A 20,086-nucleotide genomic window follows, 5' to 3' on the forward strand; every position below is an offset into this window, starting at 1 on the left:
AAAGTGGGGAGGGATAAATTAGTATGGGATTAACTGATGCATACTACTATACATAAAATAAACAACAAGGACCTACTATATACTACAGAGGATAGAATTCAAAATTTTTAACCTATTATGGAAAAAAATTAAAAAGAATATAGATTTTTTAAAAAATACATGTATAACTGAATCACTTTGCTGTATACCTGAAACTAACAGAATATTGCAAATCAACTTTGCTTTAATAAAAAACCAAAAAAGAGTAGTCACTGCCTAATTAAGATAAACCTGCTGGGATCAAAGGTGAGTTGATGCTGGAGAAAGAGGGCTAGAGACCATCACCAGGAAGAAACTCTTCCTGTTGGGGCATCAGACCCTGGGGAGGGCAATAGAGGAGCCCTTACTACTTCTTCTGGACCCCAGCAGTCCTAACTCTTGGGCTTTTTCCATTTTCAACCCTTCTCTATTCCTGGTCTCTCATTGCTTGTTCCCGTGCCTCTCCCGTTATTCTGCCTCCAGTGGCTACTTTAGTCCAAAATAAGTGGTTTCTCCCCACGCCTGCACCCCCCAGTTCAGGCTCCTTCCTACTCTCTCTCCATCTATCACCTGCATGCACCCCTCCACTGCTGTGCTCAGCTACAGAAACACCAAATTCCTAATACTCGGCTCCATCAATTTTGTTTTGCAATCTTACCCTCTAGCAAGTTGCCTCTAGGGCTTGGCCACTCATGTGTCCCTGGTCCCTGCAGTGTTCTGGGGTGCCCAAATTGGGGCCTACTTCAGACGCTCATAGATCTGGGTGAGCACCTCCAGATTCATCTCCAGCTTCTGGGCCTGTTCCCTCAGTCTCTCAGCAGGCTCTGTCTTTGCCCCACCCTGAAAGTCCTGTGAATCTTTCACCAGGGACCATATGTCGAATGGGAGGAACAAACCTGCAGAGACTCCACCATACGTGTGGGCTCTTCTGGTCATTGCAAGAGCCGTGGCTCCAAAATCTGCCCTCACCAGCTGGGTGCTTTGGCCAGGGAGTCGCCCAGCTGCTAACTGAGGGTTGCTTTTGGCCATCCTGATGGCATGGATATGCTTCCTAAAATCTTTCACTTCGCAGAGACTTTTTCCACTGGAAATCTTCTGGGCTGTGCTGCAGAAATCACGTTGGGCTTCTACTGATGACGTGTTTACGAGTTCCACGATGCTGGTGGACACGCCTGTCACAGCAGCTGCTGCTCCCAGCCCTAATCCAGTGGCTGAGAGTCCCAGACTGATGCCCGTTGTAAAGGGTGCCAGAACCAGGCCAAGGATGGTCAGGAAGCCAGATGCAATGCTGGTGGAACTGGCTACCACATTGGAGATGGTGCAGTCCCTGTGTACCTTGTCAACATTGTGCATTCACGCAACTTTTTTATGCTCTTCTCCAGCTCCCGTTTAATCTGAGGAAACTCTTCTAGACACCTCTTCCTGTCCGGTTGGTCCAGATATTCACGTAGTACAACTGCCTCTTCCCTGTAACAATGAACATCAAAGGATGAAGAAAGACAATTTGCTTGTCTGTAAAATAGGCTCAACAAGATCTACCTTGCATAAAACACAGAGATTATGAATTAAGTGGAAAATTTATTGTATAAATTAAATGGAAATAATTTTGCAAATTAAAAATTTTTTTCAACATTGAACCCATGTTTGGACATTGTTGATGCTCCGTGTACTTATTCAGTCATGGGAAAAATAAGTGAAGGATCTTAGGATACTCTTGACTTCAGAGCGGCATTCGACAAAGACATCTCAGAGGCAGGTCAACACCAACACTTACAAAGAGTTGGTAGAGTAGGAACTCCACAGATAAATTAAGAGAAGCAGGATTAGAGCAGAAAACCTTCATTCAAGGGCCTCAGCATGTGGTGAGGAGTCAACCTATTCTTTGCCTTGGCTACTGGGAAGTGGTTCCTAAGCCCCTAGAATAGTCTGGCTGATATGAGTGTCCTCATCTGCCTGGGCCTTTGGCCACTGGACAGTCTGACAAAGTGACGTAATGGGGCCTTGTGTCACGTGGTATCAGTTCGGACCTGTGGAGGAGCTGGACTCTAGGGCACTTGTCTGACCTCGGGGAGGGGCTGGAGATGACAGGTCACAGTAATTTGTTTTTAAACAAGGTGAGTATCCCTGGTGGGCAGTGCTCTGTGCGTCTTGCCACACACTGAATTCAGGACAGTAACTCATCCTGAGGACAATGGAAGCTTCATGTGTGAAACCTGCCCAGACCGCCCTATGGCTGATGGGAACCCGAATCCTCTCCTGTTATAAACTGGAATCATGAAGCTTTCAGTGATCTCTGAGCATCCTTCTAGGGAAAACTCAAACCTGAGGGTGGTTTTTTGGACCCCAGAAATTGACCGTTGGTGTCAAACGTAAGGACAGTCTGGGGAACTGTGCCCTCTAATTTTGCAGACTGGCTACTTCAGTGTATGTAGAATTTTTTTTTTTAAATCAAAACTTAGAGCTAGAAGGACCCTTAATGATTATTTTGCCTGGCATCTGCTCTCCCCCAAGCCTGACAACCTTGGCTTTCACAGAAGGTCACTGGGTCCACCCACTGCCCCAATTGACAGGGAAGCCGGAGATGTGCTCTGAGTCCTGGTTCCCCATGGCTCTCCAGCCCATCTCACTGACTCCTGATCCATCACCCAGCTCCCTGACCTCTCAGGGGTCACCAGCCTGCCACCTTAGCTGTACCTCATCCTGAGAACAATGGAAGTGTGAAACCCGTCCAGACTGTCCTGTGGCTGATGGGAACCTGAATCCCACTGTGCATTAACTGTAACTGGAATTCTGACATCAGTGCTCAGCACCCCTGGCCTTGCACATGTCACCAGCCTAACTCACACTTTGCCTGTGACAGCTTCACCTGACTGCACCCCAAGGCATGTGCAACTTTGTGGAACCTCTAAAGAGTCAAGAGACTTTAGGGAACACCCATTTGAATGGCTCAGCCTGAAGAGACCAGCACTTGCACAGCTGGTGGAGAAGTGTTTTCCTCTTGATGGGGATGTGTGAGGCTCCCCAGAATCCCTCAAATGATACACAATCACAGCCACTCACTGTGACCCTGGAGGGCTCCCTGAGCCACACGGCCTTCCACTGTCAGGGAGGCTCCACATAGACTAGAAGAGGGTCCCTGATGGAGGGAGAAGCCAGGTCCTAGGCAGGATGTGGAGGACACGACCACCACAGGACCCTCCACCCAGGGCCCTCCAGCCCAGCATGAGGGGATCCCATCAGGGAAGAAAGAAATGTCCCCCCTCCCACTCAGGGGACCTCTGCTAGGGACACAGCCCCTTCAGTTTGTGTCCTCGGGGCCCACTCTCCTCACTCTAGTCCTGGCCCTGCTGCCCAAGCCTGCCTACTAGTCCTCCAGCCTGGACTCTCTGCTCCACCTTGACCCTGGGTCTGACCGTGGTCCAGGCCTCCCTGGTCCTTATGATTGTACTTGGTTCTCCACGTCTGACCCTGCAGTTCACCCTGAGGCCATCACCATAGTCCATCAGATTGAACTGCTATTCCCACTGAACACAGGACAGATCTGAGACTCCAAGATAAGCCCAGAGTCCCAGAGCCGGATAGTAGAGCCAGGACCACACCAGCTCCATTCAGTTCCTCTCCAGCCTGTCTATCTTATCAGCCAGCAGGATCCTGCAGGGTTGATACAGTTCCTAATCAAAGGGCTCAAGTCAAAATCCCTGGGGATGCAAAATGATGTTGATGTCAGGATTTCCTGACTTTTCACAAAGGAAGTTCTACTTGGTTCTCGTCTCCTGGAAGGAGGCCATTGGGCCCTGATTCTTCCCAACAAGGTTATTTTAAAAGTTAATACTAATTTAGCACATACTCTGTGTCAGCCATCATGCAAAGCACTTTGCATGCATGATCTCAGTGTCCTCTCAATAAAACTGAACAGATGAAGAAAGTAATGGCAAGGAGATCAGTAACTTGTCCAAGGCCACGTAACCTGCTCCCTCCTTACAGGTTTCATCTCTTCTTAGTCTGAGGCCATTCACTGGCAGTGAATGACATGGAGGAAACATTCTTCTTGGATTCTTGAGAAGGAACATCCTCAACCCCACCACACCATAGCGTCCTGCCACGAGGAGGTGTGCCTGCCAGGAGGAAACCAGCCTGGGGCCTGAAGATCTGGGTGACCTTCCTGGTGCACCTGTGCTCTTTACCTGGACAAATTGACCTCAGCCACAAAATTCTCCCAGGCTTTGTCTTGAGCAAGCAGTTGTTGTTGCAGTTTTTCCCTCGCTCTGTTGAGCAAAAATATTCTGAGCGCTAGACAGAAAAAAAGAAAATTGGAGAAATTATGGTGGAAGGTAAATGGTACTGAGGATCAAGTGATTAAAGTTCATCTTTCTGAGCAGCGATGACCTGGGGTACTCTTGGTGGAATCACCTGGGGTTACAGATGGAACTGTTTCCCCGACCCCACCCCTCAATTCATATGTTGAAGCTTTAACCCCCTGGTGACTGTATTTGAAGATAGGGCCTTTAAAGTGGTAATTATGGTAAAATGAGGTCATAAGTATGGGGCCCTAATCCAATAAGACTGGTGTCCTTATTGGAAGAGACACCAGATCTCTCTCTCTCTCCTTCTCTCTTTCCAGCAACATGAAACATTCTTAGTTTTCCTCTTTTTCCTGGGTCTCTGAGGGAGAAAGGAACCTAGGGCTCACATGGAGGGAAGCCAGAACACTAAATCTGTGTATTGATTGGTTGGAGAGGGGGTGGGCAGGGTAATAACTGAGCACCTGGGGATCTGCAGGGATATTTGCGATCAAAAGGACCCGCATGAGGCAATCACTTGGTGAGCAGGTGCTTATCTACGGCAGCGCTGTACAGATGCCCTCACACAGCTGGGGAAGGGGTGATTCTGGGGGAGGGGAGAAATTTCCAGCTGGAACTAACACATTCCAGGTAGAGGGGACAGTACCACACCTAAGCAGACCTACTGTGTGGCAGGCACTGGCCCAAGCCATGAACATACATTATATTGCATTCTCATAACAATAAAGGGATATATTATTCCCATTTTATAGGTGAGATCAGATAACTGTGCTCCAGGTCACACAGGTGGGAGGCAGAAAAGACCAGATGGGGGCTCAGGATCTGCTGACCCTCACAGAGCAGCTGGGTGGGTGGCAGGGAAAGAGCTGGAGGAAAGGTCTCTGTGTTGATGCCCCAGGGTCTGGGAGCAGGAGGAGGCTCAGACCAAGGGAGAGGGCAGGAGAAGCTCCAGGGACCCTGGGGGACCTCCTCTCCCTTCCCCGTCTGGCCTTCGGGACTTCCTCTGCTGTCCCCCTCCCCATGGGCTGTCCTGGCCTCACTTCTGAGTCACTTGCTATAGGGCAGTGGGTGAGGAAGTGAGCACCTTGAAAGTGGCTCCCCAAGGAGAGGACTGGGAAAGAGGATCTGTGGACACACCCCCACTGGGGGAACTTCACGCAGCCCCTCTGGGGGGCTCCAGGATGCATATCCATCCCCTTCTTGGTTCTTGATTCCTCTGTATGTTAACTCTGCCTGGAGCCACCACCCTCAATTCTAGGTCACAAGTAGGAACCATCCAGAGAAGAGGCAGCCGATTACCTGGGGGGTAGATGTTAAAGCTCATGGTGGCAGCAGCAGGGTTTCAGAGATGTCCCTTCAGCTCTTTGTCTGAATCAGGCTTGAAGGAGGTGTGGCTTCACCCTTGGGTATGAGAAAATGGATGGTGGGCTCCATCACCAGTGAGCAGTGGCTGCAGAGAGCAGTGAGGGGCAATGTCTCTGGTGGGTTCCCCTGGGACGGCCACAGCCACCAGTGCCACCAGGGACTTAATCCAGCATGGTTCGCTGTCTCCTGGGCTCTGCTGGCCACTAGTTAAGGAAAGGCAATGGCACCCCACTCCAGTACTCTTGCCTGGAAAATCCACGGACAGAGGAGCCTGGTAGGCTGCAGTCCATGGGGTCACTAAGAGTCGGACACGACTCAGTGAATTCACTTTCACTTTTCACTTTCATGCATTGGAGAAGGAAACGGCAACCCACTCCACTGTTCTTGCCTGGAGAATCCCAGGGACGGCGGAGCCTGGTGGGCTGCCATCTATGGGGTCACACAGAGTCGGACACGACTGAAGCGACTTAGCATAGCATAGCATAGCGCTCATCTCCCACCAGCTCTCTCCAAGTCAGAGTCCTGTTGGGGCACAAGGAAAAGCTAATCAGAGAGGATACAGCCATCTCTGAAGTCACAGGAGCAATAAAATCAAAGACAAGAACAGATAGGAAGGAATACTCTAGAAATTCCATAAGGTTGGGAACATTTTCTTTATTCTTCAGTAATAACTAATACTGATCCAGAGTCTATGACATGCAGGCTCCTGAAATTCACCTGAACTTCAGTTATTCCAAGTTTTCATGCTGGTGCCAGAGCCTGGACTTGAACTAAAGTCTTTCTCATCCAAATCCCAGGTTTGTGATGACTATGCTCTACTCCCTTTAATGTGGGCTTCCCAGGTGACCCAGTGGCAAACAATCTGCCTCCCAGTGCTGAAGACGCAAGAGACTCAGATTGGATACCTGAGTTGAGAACTTAGATCCCCTGGAGGAGGAACTGGAACCCACTCCAGTATTCTTGCCGGGACAGAGGAGCCTGGTGGGCTACAGTCCACAGTTCACAAAAAGGGACGGAGCTCGCACTCCCTTTAATATAGAATTTTGTTTGTGCATAGCTGTTATTTGGCAAGTGACTGTTTTTATTCCCAAATCATATCTTCCTTCCCTGAAGGCTTGAGCCTCTGCCTTGATAAAGTTCCTGCTTTATCAGGAACACAGCTCCCACAGCCCACACCCTCCTTGTTTCTGCAAGAGCCTTTATGCCACAAGGGCCTGGAGTCCACCCAGCCCTGCCCTGGATGCTCTGAACCTGGATGGGGCCAAGTCCTCTCTACTGTCCTCTACTGACTGTTGAACTTTAGCTTGTTTCTAATTCTTCATGTAAATAATAGTGCAAGCAACACTCTTCTTATATAAAACTTTGCTTGCATTTTTCTTTTCTATGTCAGATCTTATTATTCCCAAATTAAATGAAAGGGAATATACTTCCTCAAGGGCAATGAGGTCCTTGTTTCATCTACTCTGATCTCTAATTTTCTTCAGGCTCCTTTCTAGAAAGTTCTGTGTGTGTTTCACTGGGAATGGGACTTAATCTTCACCACTCTCTTAAAGGTTTGTACCTTCATCTTGCTTGATGGAAGGAAAACCCAACTGGCTCACAGGCCCCAGAGAGGGAAAGGAGGCTCTCAAGGAAAAATGACCAAGATGGAGATGGGAGAAACAACAGGGGAGCTAAACCAACAAGAAACAGGAGTCAAGAAAAAAAATTAACAACAAAATGTATTTAAAGACAGACTTCTCCAGTTAGCATTTAGAATGAAATAGCTACCAGTTAACTCCAATCCTTTGTACTGTGTCTATGCTCCTGGAGTTCTCTTTAAGCTGTAATTCTGGAAACTCTGGCTGCAGCACAAGAGATAAATCTCCTAAGAGAGAGATATTATTAAATCCTTTGGTGGTCATTTTTTTCTCAACACAAATGGACAAATTCTTAAGCCCTGTTACCCATTTTGGTTTCCCTGGGGCTCAGTCAGAAAAGAATCCACCTGCAATGAGGGAGACGTGGGTTTGATCCCTGGGTTGGGAAGATCCCCTGGAGGAGGGCATGGTAACCCACTCCAGTATTCTTGCTTGGCAAACCCCCACGGACAGAGGAGCCTGGGGGGGTGAGGTCCGTGGGGTCTCAAAGAATGGGACCCTGTCTCTTCTCTGCTACTCCTCCTGTCCAGGACCAGCAGGGCACCCTCTGCCCTCCTGGATACAGCCAGGCTAAAATATGAGGCGTCCAGTTCAGTTCAGTTGCTCAGTCGTGTCTGACTCTTTGCAACCCCATAAACTGCAACACGCCAGGCCTCCTTGTCCATCACCAACTCCCGGAGTTCACTCAGACTCATGTCCATAGAGTCGGTGATGCCAACCAGCCATCTCATCCTCTGCCGTCCCCTTCTCCTCCTGCCCCCAATCCCTCCCAGCATCAGGGTCTTTTCCAATGAGTCAACTCTTCGCATGAGGTGGCCAAAGTACTGGAGTTTCAGCTTTAGCATTATTCCTTCCAAAGAACACCCAGGACTTATCTCCTTTAGTATAGACTGGTTGGATCTCCTTGCAGTCCAAGGGACTCTCAAGAGTCTTCTCCAACACCACACTTCAAAAGCATCAATTCTTCAGCGCTCAGCTTTCTTCACAGTCCAACTCTCACATCCATACATGACCACTGGAAAAAACATAGCCTTGACTAGACGGACCTTTGTTGGCAAAGTAATGTCTCTGCTTTTCAATATGCTATCTAGGTTGGTCATAAATCTCCTTCCAAGGAGTAAGCACCTTTTAATTTCATGGTTGCAATCACCATCTGCAGTGGTCTTAGAGCCCCAAAAGATAAAGTCTGCCAGTTTCCCCATCTATTTCCCATGGAGTGATGGGACCAGATGCCATGATATTCGTTTTCTGAATGTTGAGCTTTAAGCCAACTTTTTCACTCTCCACTTTCACTTTCATCAAGAGGCTTTTTAGTTCCTCTTCACTTTCTGCCATAAGGGTGGTGTCATCTGCATATCTGAGGTTATTGATATTTCTCCTGGCAATCTTGATTCCAGCTTGTGTTTCTTCCAGCCCAGCATTTCCATGATGTACTCTGCATATAAGTTAAATAAGCAGGGTGACAATATACAGCCTTAACGTACTCCTTTTCCTATTTGGAACCAGTCTGTTGTTCCATGTCCAGTTCTAACTGTTGCTTCCTGACCTGCATATAGGTTTCTCAAAAGGCAGGTCAGGTGGTCTGGTATTCCCATCTCTTTCAGAATTCTCCACAGTTTATTGTGATCCACACAGTCAAAGGCTTTGGCATAGTCAATAAAGCAGAAATAGATGTTTTTCTGGAACTCTCTTGCTTTTTCCATGATTCAGCGGATGTTGGCAATTTGATCTCTGGTTCCTCTGCCTTTTCTAAAACCAGCTTGAACATCAGGAAGTTCACGGTTCACATATTGCTGAGCCTGGCTTGGAGAATTTTGAGCATTACTTTCCTAGCATGTGAGATGAGTGCAATTGTGCAGTAGTTTGAGCATTCTTTGGCATTGTCTTTCTTTGGGATTGGAATGAAAACTGACCTTTTCCAGTCCTGTGGCCACTGCTGAGTTTTCCAAATGTGCTGGCATTTTGAGTGCAGCACTTTCACAGCATCATCTTTCAGGATTTGAAATAGCTCAACTGGAATTCTATCACCTCAATTAGCTTTGTTCGTAGTGATGCTTTCTAAGGCCCACTTGACTTCACATTCCAAGATGTCTGGCTGTAGGTGAGTGATCACACCATCGTGATTATCTGGGTCATGAAGATATTTTTTGTGAAGATCTTTTTTGTACAGTTTTTCTGTGTATTCCTGCCACCTCTTCTTAATATCTTCTGCTTCTGTTAGGTCCATACCATTTGTGTCCTTTATCGAGCCCATCTTTGCATGAAATGTTCCCTTGGTATCTCTAATTTCCTGAAGAGATCTCTAGTCTTTCCCATTCTGTTGTTTTCCTCTATTTCTTTGCATTGATTGCTGAGGAAGGGTTTCTTATCTCTCCTTGCTATTCTTTGGAACTCTGCATTCAAATGCTTATATCTTTCCTTTTCTCCCTTGCTTTTCGCTTCTCTTCTTTTCACAGCTGTTTGTAAGGTCTCCCCAGACAGCTATTTTGCTTTTTTCATTTCTTTTCCAGGGGGATGGTCTTGATCCCTGTCTCTTGTACAATGTCATGAACCTCTGTCCATAGTTCATCAGGCACTCTATCTATCAGATCTAGTCCCTTAAATCTATTTCTCACTTCCACTGTATAGTCATAAGGGATTTGATTTAGATCATACCTGAATGGTCTAGTGGTTTTCCCTACTTTCTTCAATTTCAGTGTGAATTTGGCAATAAGGAGTTGATGATCTGAGCCACAGTCAGCTCCCGGTCTTGTTTTTGCTGAGCCTTTCCATCTTTGGCTACAAAGAATAAAATCAATCTGATTTTGGTGTTGACCATCTGGTGATGTCCATGAGTAGAGTCTTCTCTTGTGTTGTTGGAAGAGGGTGTTTGCTATGACCAGTGAGTTCTCTTGGCAAAACTCTATTTGTCTTTGCCCTGCTTCATTCCGTACTCCAAGGCCAATTTGCCTGTTACCCCAGGTGTTTCTTGACTTCCTACTTTTGCATTCCAGTCCCCTATAATGAAAAGGACATCTTTTTGAGGTCTTAGTTCTAAAAGGTCTTGTAGGTCTTCATAAAATGGTTCAACTTCAGCTTCTTCAGCATTATTGATTGGGGCATAGTCTTGGATTACTGTGATATTGAGTAGTTTGCCTTGGAAACAAACAGAGATCATCCAAGTACTGCATTTCGGACTCTTTTGTTGACCATGATGGCTACTCTATTTCTTCTATGGGATTCCTGCCCACAGTAGTAGATATAATGGTCATCTGAGTTAAATTCACCCATTCCAGTCCATTTTAGTTCGCAGATTCCTAGAATGTCGATGTTCACTCTTGCCATCTCCTGTTTGACCACTTTCAATTTGCCCTGATCATGGACCTGACATTCCAGGTTCCTATGCAGTATTGCTCTTTACATCATCTGACCTTGCTTCTATTACCAGTCACATCCACAACTGGGTGTTGTTTTTGCTTTGGCTCCATCCCTTCATTCTTTCTGGAGTTATTTCTCCACTGATCACCGACCTAGGGAGTTCCTCTTCAGTATCCTATCATACTGCACCATGGTGGCTGCGCAGGAGCAGGAGGGCCGAGAGGAGCTACTCCAAGTTCAAGGTCAGGAGGAGCTGCTGTGAGGAGATACCCCTCGTCCAAGATAAGGAGCAGCAGTGGTGCCTTGCTGGAGCAGCCATGAAGAGATACCCCACATCCAAGGTAAGAGAAACCCAAGAAAGACAGTAGGTGTTGCAAGAGGGCATCAGAGGGCAGACACACTGAAACCATAATCACAGAAAATTAGTCAGTCTAATCACATGGACCACAGCCTTGTCTAACTCAATGAAACTAAGCCATGCTGTGTGCGGCCACCCAAGACGGGAGGGTCATGGTGGAGAGGTCTGATAGAATGTGGTCCACTGGAGAAGGGAATGGCAAACCACTTCAGTTTTCTTGCCTTGAGAATCCCATGAACAGTATGAAAATATGAGGTGTAGGGACCCCTTACAGGGTCATAAAACAACCAGCTTCTCAAAAACACAGCACAATCCCTGTTTTACCTGCAGTGCAGTAATTCCATATGTTTTCCTTGTCTGTCTGGATGAAAAGCTCTTTCTGACAGACAGTATTACCAGATTTCTGAGTGTATTCCCTTTATAGGCATCCCCTGCTTTCCAAACGATTAGCCTCTGCCAATAAACTATGACGCGAGACCTAGATTGTCTATGCTCTATGCCATTTTGATTTGCGAAATTTTCATAGGAAAATTTCGGTGGCATTTCAGTGTACATTCAGATGGCAGGAAACACCTGTATTTCCTCATGTCTCCTTACTCCAGCTATGATATTATTACATGAGGAGACAAAGAGAGAATTGTGGAAAAACACGGGACTTATCTAAAATCTGATACATGCCTGACCCTTGATTCAGATATTCCAAAGCCTGGGACAGGCTTCTCCAAAGTCCTCCTGTTTCCCAGAAACACCCTTTCCAGGAAGTGGCCTATCAGAGACTAACAGAGAACGCCCCATATTGTAATCCAGGGTCAAGCATGGCTGTGGGGCCCAGCTCCCTCCAGCCTCTTGCTCTCTGTTCCCTTACTGCTGCTGGAGACTTTGAGGGAAGAGAGTGGAGTCATACCCTGACTGCCATGAAGGCTGGTTTGAAGACAAAAGAAAGGGTGTGCTCCTTTTTGACTGAACACTGGAGTGAGTTGCCTTGTCCTTCATCCAGGGATCTTCCTGACCCAGGGATTGAACCCACGTCTCTCATGTCTTCTGCATTCACAGGCGAGTTCTTTACCAAGAGCGCCACCTGGGAAGACCTTGACTGAGAAAAGTAACCATTAAATATGTCCTGCTTGAAAGAGAAGGAGAAAAGGAGAAAGGGGAAGAGGAAGAAAGAAAAAGCTTCTAATCAATCACCAAGTTCCAAAGAGATCTAAATGTAGACCAGAAAGAAAACACTACAAAGGCCCTAGAAAAAAAAAAAAAATGTTAAAAATAAGATTGACTAAGGAAACCTTTCTAGTCAAGACACAAATCCCATAAGCCATAAAGAAAAGTCTGATTTATTTGTCCTCTAAATATTAAAAGATGCAAAAGACACCATAAACCAGGTCAGATTACAAGGAGAGACCAGCAGACACTGTTTCCAATACCTAGAGTCAACAAGGTGAAAATCCACGAGACAGAGCCTAAAATCCACAGAAGACTGAAACCAGTTTTTAAAATTTGAGTAACAGGGACTTCCCTGGTTGTTCAGTGGTTAAATCGCCTTGCAATGTAGGGCACACGAGTTTGCTCTCTAATCAAGGAACTAAGATCCCACATGCTGCGGAGCAACTCACCCCATTTGTTTCAACTAGGACCTGACACACAAAAAAAAAAAAAAAAAAAAAAGTATATATATTAAAAATTTGAGTAAGAAACTGAAGAAACAATTCCAGGGAAGGTGACTTGCCCAGGGTCACACGGCTTTCCATGGGCAGAGTGGAGGCCCACTCTGACTTTCTGACATGGATATGTGAGAGGGAGAACATGGTTTTAGTAACCCAAAAGTTTCCAGCATTGTCCTTGCCTGTAAAACACATAGATCAAAGCCTGTGTCACTCCTGTTACACTGATGTGTTCACAGCTTGACTTTTTGTCTTAAAATTATAAAACCGAGATCATAATATAAAACCGAGGCATTGTGTAACAAGCCCTGCATCTCCCCTCTTGCTCTCCTGTTCCTCTCCTCTCAGGCCTCAGATCCCCCCGCAGGGACTGGCACTGAGCAGGCATTCAAGAGACAAGGTAATGATAAACCTGGATTCCTTGTATCTCAAGAGGAACCCTTTCCTCCATCAGCGGCAGTGCAGCACCTGCGGGCAGCCTCAAGGTGGCCAGGCCAGAGCAGGAGAGGCTCTGACTCCTCTTTCCTCCTCCACCCCCTCCGTTTCTTCCAGTTTCCCAAAGGGCTGAGCACCTGCAACATACATCTTCCTTCTGGGGTGTCGGCTCTCATCTCAGGAGCCCATCTTCCAAGTGGAGCCCACCTGAGCAGGTGTCGCCCTCCCTCTGCACTGTCCAGGGGCCCAGGGGTGGGAGGAAGCTGCCAAGCATACCTGCCTCCACATGCAGGCTCTGCCCCTGCTTAACCTGCTGCCTCGGCCATGACCTCACCTCTCTGTGCTTCCATTCCTTCTTCTGTCAACTAGTGACAATCATCCTTTCTCAGACGGTTGTGAGGATGGGGAGATGGGTGGGGGTCCTACCTCCCTGCTTACCCAGGAATCTTCTCTGGCTGAGTGTGAACAAGATCCAGTTGTTCTCAGCGTTGCAGGTGTAGCCACAAGCTGTGTGTCTCTGCAATAAACCACACATTCTGTGGGTCCAGATAAACCCGGAGAACCGAAAAGGGAAATTGAACACTCTCAATTCTGAGTCACTTGCATCAGATATTCTGCTCACCAGGCCCCACCCTGGGCTTTTCCCACCCTCCCACTGCTCCCCTTAGAGAAACAAGCCCGGTCTTGACATTCTAGGTCATTCTTGGCTCAGTTCATCCTGCTCTGTGCTCCTTGAAAAAAGACCTGCCACCAACACACTATGAAGCCCTTGGCCTCAGCCCACAGGCTTCTTCCCAGCCCCCTCTGCCTTCTCTACCCACCCACACTCACTAGCCTGCTTGCCTTATTCACCTTCATGCCACCAGCATGTGACCCAATCCCAGAAAATGCCACCTGCTCACTGCATACTGGTCATACTTCTGCTGCTGAGTGTCACATCCATGTGGATTCTAGGCACTTACTTACAGAGGACCTTCTGCTAGGGTCACCTGCTGCAACCAGCTGGAAGATCGTGTTCATGCAGCGAAGCCCAAATCTGACATCACATCCTCTGAGAAGCCCTCTAGGACCTTCCCCTGTAGAGTCCACAGTCCCCTGCTCTGCTCCCATGATACTTGGGTGAGGGGCCCAAGGCCACTCCTCTGACACTCTGCCCATGCCCCTCCCGCCCCTTTTGATCAGATCCCTCTTGACTTAGCCCTGCTGGGAGGGATGGAACTAGTGTCTTTGGTCCCAGTAGCCCACAGGAGGAGGCCTGGCCTTGGTGGTCACTGCCATTAGGTAGACGCAGCAGTTCATGGGGAGGGCTGAGAGCACGCTGCCTTTTTCTCCCCTGGCTTATCTCCATCTGACAACTTGATATTTTCTCTCCAAATGGAGGACTTTATCAGAAAACCACTGTCCTGGCGACTCAGAGAAGTCTACAACAGAGAGCTGGCCCTGCCTCCTTTTGGTTCCTGAGCAAAGAGCCTCTGGATGGGGCTGAGCAAGTGCCAGGCACTGTGCACGCACCATCCATGCCTTTCCTGTTGAATCTCACATCAGCTCTAAGGAGTGTTGGCTCTGTTTTACAAAGAAATGGAGAAGAAAAGGTAACTCAGCCTGAGAGTCTTGCAACTCAACTGCTGTTGGACTTTTTCTTTTTTGCCCCCAAGCAGAAGAGGCTGCAATGGGCCTACGCCCTTCACCGAGGCCAGCCTGACCTTCCACTGGGTTGCTTCATCCTAGAAGATATCCCTTGGCCATCATGGTCACCTCCTCCCAGGTTTTGAGGGACAGACAGAAGAGTGATGGGTGTTATTCCATGAGGACCACACACTGCAATTTGGTCTTACAATCACCCATAACAAAGGCCAGGAATTTGATCTGATTTTGCAGATAAGGCAGCCATGGTCCGGGGAGAGGCTGGGGCTTTCTTCAAGCAACTCAGAAAACCATTGTTGTTGGGCAGAAGAATATCAGCAGCTCATGTCCTACAAACTTCCATCTATCCAAACATCATACTCTCACGTTTTCACCCCAGCACTCAGGGCTCAGGCTGGAAGCACTGACACAGAGGGGTCAAGGGGCAAACGTGCAGCTGCCCCTCCTGCTATCCTGCACAAGCCTGCCCCTAACCCCACAGGAGCTGTCAAGACTTAAGGTTGCCTTCTCCCTGGAGCTTGGGATCCTCTAGGGGCAACCAGCTCTGGGTGTCTCCCCTACAGGAGGGACACAGGGAGGAAAGGCGGTGGCCAGGGGCTTTCCTGGAAGGAAAACCTAAGCACAGTCACCCCTCCCTCCCACTCACTTTAAACCTCTGGCAGAAATCCAGGAAGCAGGGGACCAGGGAAAGCCACGTGGCCTCCCCAGGGGACACTTGCCAACATGAGGGTGCCCAGGCCCCGCTTCCTCAGTGCCCTCTGCTACAGGAGAGCTGGGGGTCCCGAGCAAGGTGTGGGGGTCCCTGGACTCACTCCCTGGCAGGTAGCCCCTGCAGCAGGCCTGGAAGCCAATGATGACGTCCATGATCTTCGGGTCCCACTCCTCCTCCAGGTGGGCCAGCATGCTGGCCTGGAAGAAGACCTTGCTCTGGCCAATGTGGTATAGATTGCTGCAGAGCTCCAGAGCTTCGATCCAGAGAATGAGAGCTGGCTGCTGACCATGGGGCCACCATGGAGCCCTGGAGCAAGGCCAAGGCCAGGGGAGGGGCCAGGAGCGGGGGTTGGCCCTAATGATCAGTGGGCAGCCTCCTCCTGGTGAAGGCAGAGTGGGGGTAGGGGGGTGCCGAGAGGGGGCAGGTAGGGGCCAGCAAGGGGCAGGTAAAGAGTCAGACTTGCAGAGAAATGCAGAAACTCAGCCATGAAGGACCTTAGCTGTGGATGTCTCTGCGCACATGCATTTCTCACAAAGGTGGCAGTGGACATGGAGGCTCAGGTAACATTCCTTTAGGTGACTAGAGAAACAGGATTGCTTTTTTAAAAAGAGGCAGTTCAAAGTCAAGAGTGACCTAACATACTTAGGAGCCAGATGAGCAAAGCGCAGGAGGATAAGCGTTGCCAGGCCTGATGTGGAAGCAGAGGGAGAGAACCACATGAGGCATGTGAACAGCACTGTGTCAAGAGAAGGGTTCCCCATCAACGGGGAGGCAAAGGGCAGCCTTGTTCATCAAAGAAAGGGAAACAGCTTATCCGAGATCTCAGAAATATAAAGAAAAGTAGAAGCCCAGGTCTGACTCTAAAGTTGGGATCTTCACCATCCTGATTTATGTCCAATGGGAAGGGGGTGGGAGGAGGGCTGAAACACCGAGGTCCAAGTTCTCCCTCTCTGTAAGGGCCTGCTTCCCTAGGATAGAGGTCATGGGGTACCCTGGACCCTGGAGAGCCTGTGGAAGGACAGGAGGAGCGAAGGGTATGATTCTATCAGAAGAGCACTTGGCCATTTGCAATTCATTTACTTTTTTATCATGTGATTCTTCTGAAGAGGGGCAGAGTTATTATTTTATTGTGTAGATAGGGAAACAGGCAAAGGCAGGGATGCGACTTCTTCCAGATCACACAACAAGTCAGCGAAAGAAGTAAGGCTCAAAAATCATTTCAGACAAGCTCCTGACAAGCAGACTCTCCTGCAGGCAACAATCACACACTCTAGACCTGGTACAAAGTACAAAACACAAAAGTACAGAGTGCAGAACTGCCACGTGAGGGCTCAGGAGAAGCAGAACAGGAAGACTTTGAGGAGAGTCAAACACAGATTGAATGATGGGCAAAGGATGAGATAGTCATTTTTTGTGGATTTCCCTTGAAGGCAGCTGCAGTTCTTGGACGGATAGAAGTGACTGAAATTCTGATAAGTCTGCTACCCTTCTGGCCTGAAAAAACCCCAAGGACAGAGCCCAGAATTGCCAGCAATCCTCAGCCTTCCCCAGCATCAAGCTCTTTTCCAGTGACTCGCCTCTTCACATCAGGTGGCCAAAACATTCATTCCGCAAGAATCCCATGAACATGAACAGTCCGAACCGTATGAAAAGGTGGTGCACTTACTGTCCTGTGTGGGGTGCTTGGACCCAGACCAGGGTGAGGAGAGTCATTTTGTTGGTCGTAGAGGAGGGCATGTGTGCATCCACGAAGCACTCAATCTGGAGCCTCTTGACCTGAGACTTCCCCCCCAGGGTCCAGGTCCTTAATACCCATTCATCCTTCTCATCCTTCAGCCTGACCTATCGGTCCAAGAATACAGTCTCCCAAGCCAGGCTCTCCTGTGTCCTGGGATTTTGACTCTGAGATTCTAGGTGCCAGGACCTAAGCCCCACTGCTGGCAGGGGCCTCAGGAGACAGACCGTGAGCTCCTGGAGGAGGCCCAGACCTGCTTCCTGTCCTTCCTGAACTGTGCAGGTTTGGGGGCTTCTTTCCTTTCTCTGACCTGCCCCGGTTCCCTCCAGTGGGCCCTCTTCTGTGCTCACTTAGCCAGACACAGTTTCTGTTGCTCAGAACCACAGGTGACGCCTGAGACAGGGGTCACCATGGGATAGGAGCCTGTTAGGTGCTCACATGCTCCACATGGAAACAGAGAGTTGGTGCCCCATGGAGCAGGCCCGTGAGGGTGAGAGCAACACCCAGATGCTCCCCTTTCCTCCCTGACCTGGAGGAGCCTGAGGCCATTCCATGAAGGCTCCTCAGAAGATCGTGTCAGGTGCAAGCCCAGATGGGTGACCAGCTCAGAGCATGGCCTTGTATGGGCCTTCCCTCCTTCCTGCCCACTCTCCCTAGCCCCTCAGTCCTGCCTCTGGGGATGGAGTGAGCCTGGCGTCCACCTCTGCCTTTGAGGGACCACAGACTCCAGCAGAATACTTTGGGCTGCCTGTTTTATTGAATGCAAGTCCATATTCCCAACACACAGTGAGGCCAAACAATACCAAAATGTTGGAGTTTGGAACCGAAGAAGCCTCATGCCTTAAAAATCCCAAACTCCCTGAAGCTCTCAGCAAAGGCCTTTTATGAGAAAGGTAAGCGAGGGGCCTGGTTAGTTGTTGCAACCTTCTTGGTGTCAGAGCCTTTTTTCTTGATGTCAGGTCATGATATTCCTGTGAACCTCCAGCAAAACAAATTATTCTCTTTTATGATAAGAAAGAGCAAGGTCCCAAAGCTCAGTCTTCACCCTCTGAGGTCCAGGCTCTGGCCAAGAGGAGAGGGGAAGCTCCTGCAGGAGTCCTGGTGAAACATGAAGGCAGCCTGGGTGAGGTGTGTGCTCTCTCTCTGCACCTCTGTTTACAGCTGACCCTCTCTTACACCTGCACACAAGCCCTCTGCTCTCAATCATCCTTGGGTGCCCCGTGTCCATCCTGGTCCCAGGGGCTGGAGGAGGAGTATCCCCATACTCAACCCAAGTCAGATGACACAGGCACCCCTGTGCGTCCCATGGGGCCTGGGGGCTCCAGGGTCTGAGGGAAACTACTGGATGGGAGCCCAGCAGGCAGGCAGGAGAAGCCATGGAGGATGTGCGCCCTGAGATCCTGGGAGACAGGCTCCTGGGGAAGGAGGTCAGGCATCTGGAGCCCAGCTGAGCCTCTCAGTCAATGCAAGGAAGCCTCAGTGAATCAGCTCGTATTTATTGACCCAGAGTCTGGAGAACAAAAGATGGGGAGAGACAAAGGAACCTGAAATGTCTTGCCCAGCCCCACCCACAGCTGAAGAAGAAACCGAGGGTCTGAGAGGCTGCCTCTCTTCACCCCAGGCTGGTTGATCACCTTGACACACCACAGCGTTCTGTTGTTGCCTTCTGGTGTCATTGTTTCTTTCTTTTGTAATTTTTTTTTTTTTAAATCAACCTCTGTTTCACAAGCATTTGGAATTTCATAGGAACTTCATTAGTCACTCAGTGTATCCTGGTCCCAAATATCACCTGCATCTCGACAAATGTTCCACCCACTGAGTAGTCATCGCTGCCGCCACCACCACCACCACCATCTTCATCAAGAAGTCACTGCCTAACTAAGATACTCCTGCTGGGATCAAAGGTGCATTGATGCTGGAGAAGGAGGGCTAGAGACCACCACCAGGGGGAGACTCTTCTTGCTGGGACAGCAAACCCTGGGGAGGGTGATAGAGGAGCCCAGGCTACTTCTCCTGGATCCCGGCTATGGTTCCTCTTTGACTTTCTCCCATTTTAAAGCCTTTCATATTCCTGGCCTCTCGTTGCTAGTTCCCATGCCTCTCTACTCTGCCCCCAATGTGTTCTTTAGTCCAAAATAAGTGGTTTCTCCCTTCCCGTCAATCACTAGTCCCCCTTCTCCTTAGTCTAGGCCCCAGGCTCCTTCCTTCTCTCTCCCCTCTTCCACCTGTATGCATTCCTCCCCTGCTGTGCTCAGCTGCAGAAATGCCAGATTCCTAACACCAGCTCCATCAGTGTTGTCTCCCCTCCTTTCCCCTCTAACAAGGTGCTCTCAACCTTGGTCTCACGTGTGTCCCTGGTTCCTGTACTGCTCTGGGGGTGGGGGAGTCGGGCCTTACTTCAGCCGCTCATACGTCTGTATGACCCTCTTCAGCTTCTTCTCCAGCTCCCTGGCCGGCTGCCTCAGCTTCTCAGCCAGCTCTGTCTTTACCCCCTCATGCAAGTGCACTGACTCTGTTACCAGGAAGCCCACATCCACTAGAAGGGAGGTTCCTGCAAAGCCTCCAGCAATGATCCGGGCCTTTTTGGTCATTGCCAGAGCCATGCCTTTGAAAGCTTCGCTCACCTCCTTGCTGGTTTGGACAGAGACTTGCCCAGTGCTTGTGAAGCTTTTAGCATGGGCTACTGAGAGTTTTCTTTCACCAGCTTTGCAGCATGGACATTTTTCCTAACCCCTTTCATGGATTTGTAGACTCAATGGCACCCCACTCCAGTACTTTGCCTGGAAAATCCCATGGATGGAGGAGCCTGGTAGGCTGCAGTCCATGGGGTCGCTAAGAGTTGGACATGACTGAGCAACTT

The 20,086-nt window shown here is 49.0% G+C and overlaps 1 protein-coding gene across 1 annotated transcript; it reads right to left on the reverse strand.

The window, feature by feature from the left end:
* Positions 1-756: 756 nt before the first annotated feature.
* LOC129643700 (apolipoprotein L3-like) lies at positions 757-19,021 on the reverse strand. The gene is given in 6 exon segments (XM_055568687.1): positions 757-1,370; positions 1,373-1,485; positions 4,203-4,359; positions 15,592-15,797; positions 17,158-17,333; positions 19,016-19,021. Coding segments are annotated over 6 exon segments (1,272 nt in total).
* Positions 19,022-20,086: the final 1,065 nt, after the last annotated feature.

The sequence above is a fragment of the Bubalus kerabau genome, chromosome 1, assembly GCF_029407905.1.
Source record: "Bubalus kerabau isolate K-KA32 ecotype Philippines breed swamp buffalo chromosome 1, PCC_UOA_SB_1v2, whole genome shotgun sequence".
NCBI lineage: Eukaryota > Metazoa > Chordata > Mammalia > Artiodactyla > Bovidae > Bubalus > Bubalus kerabau.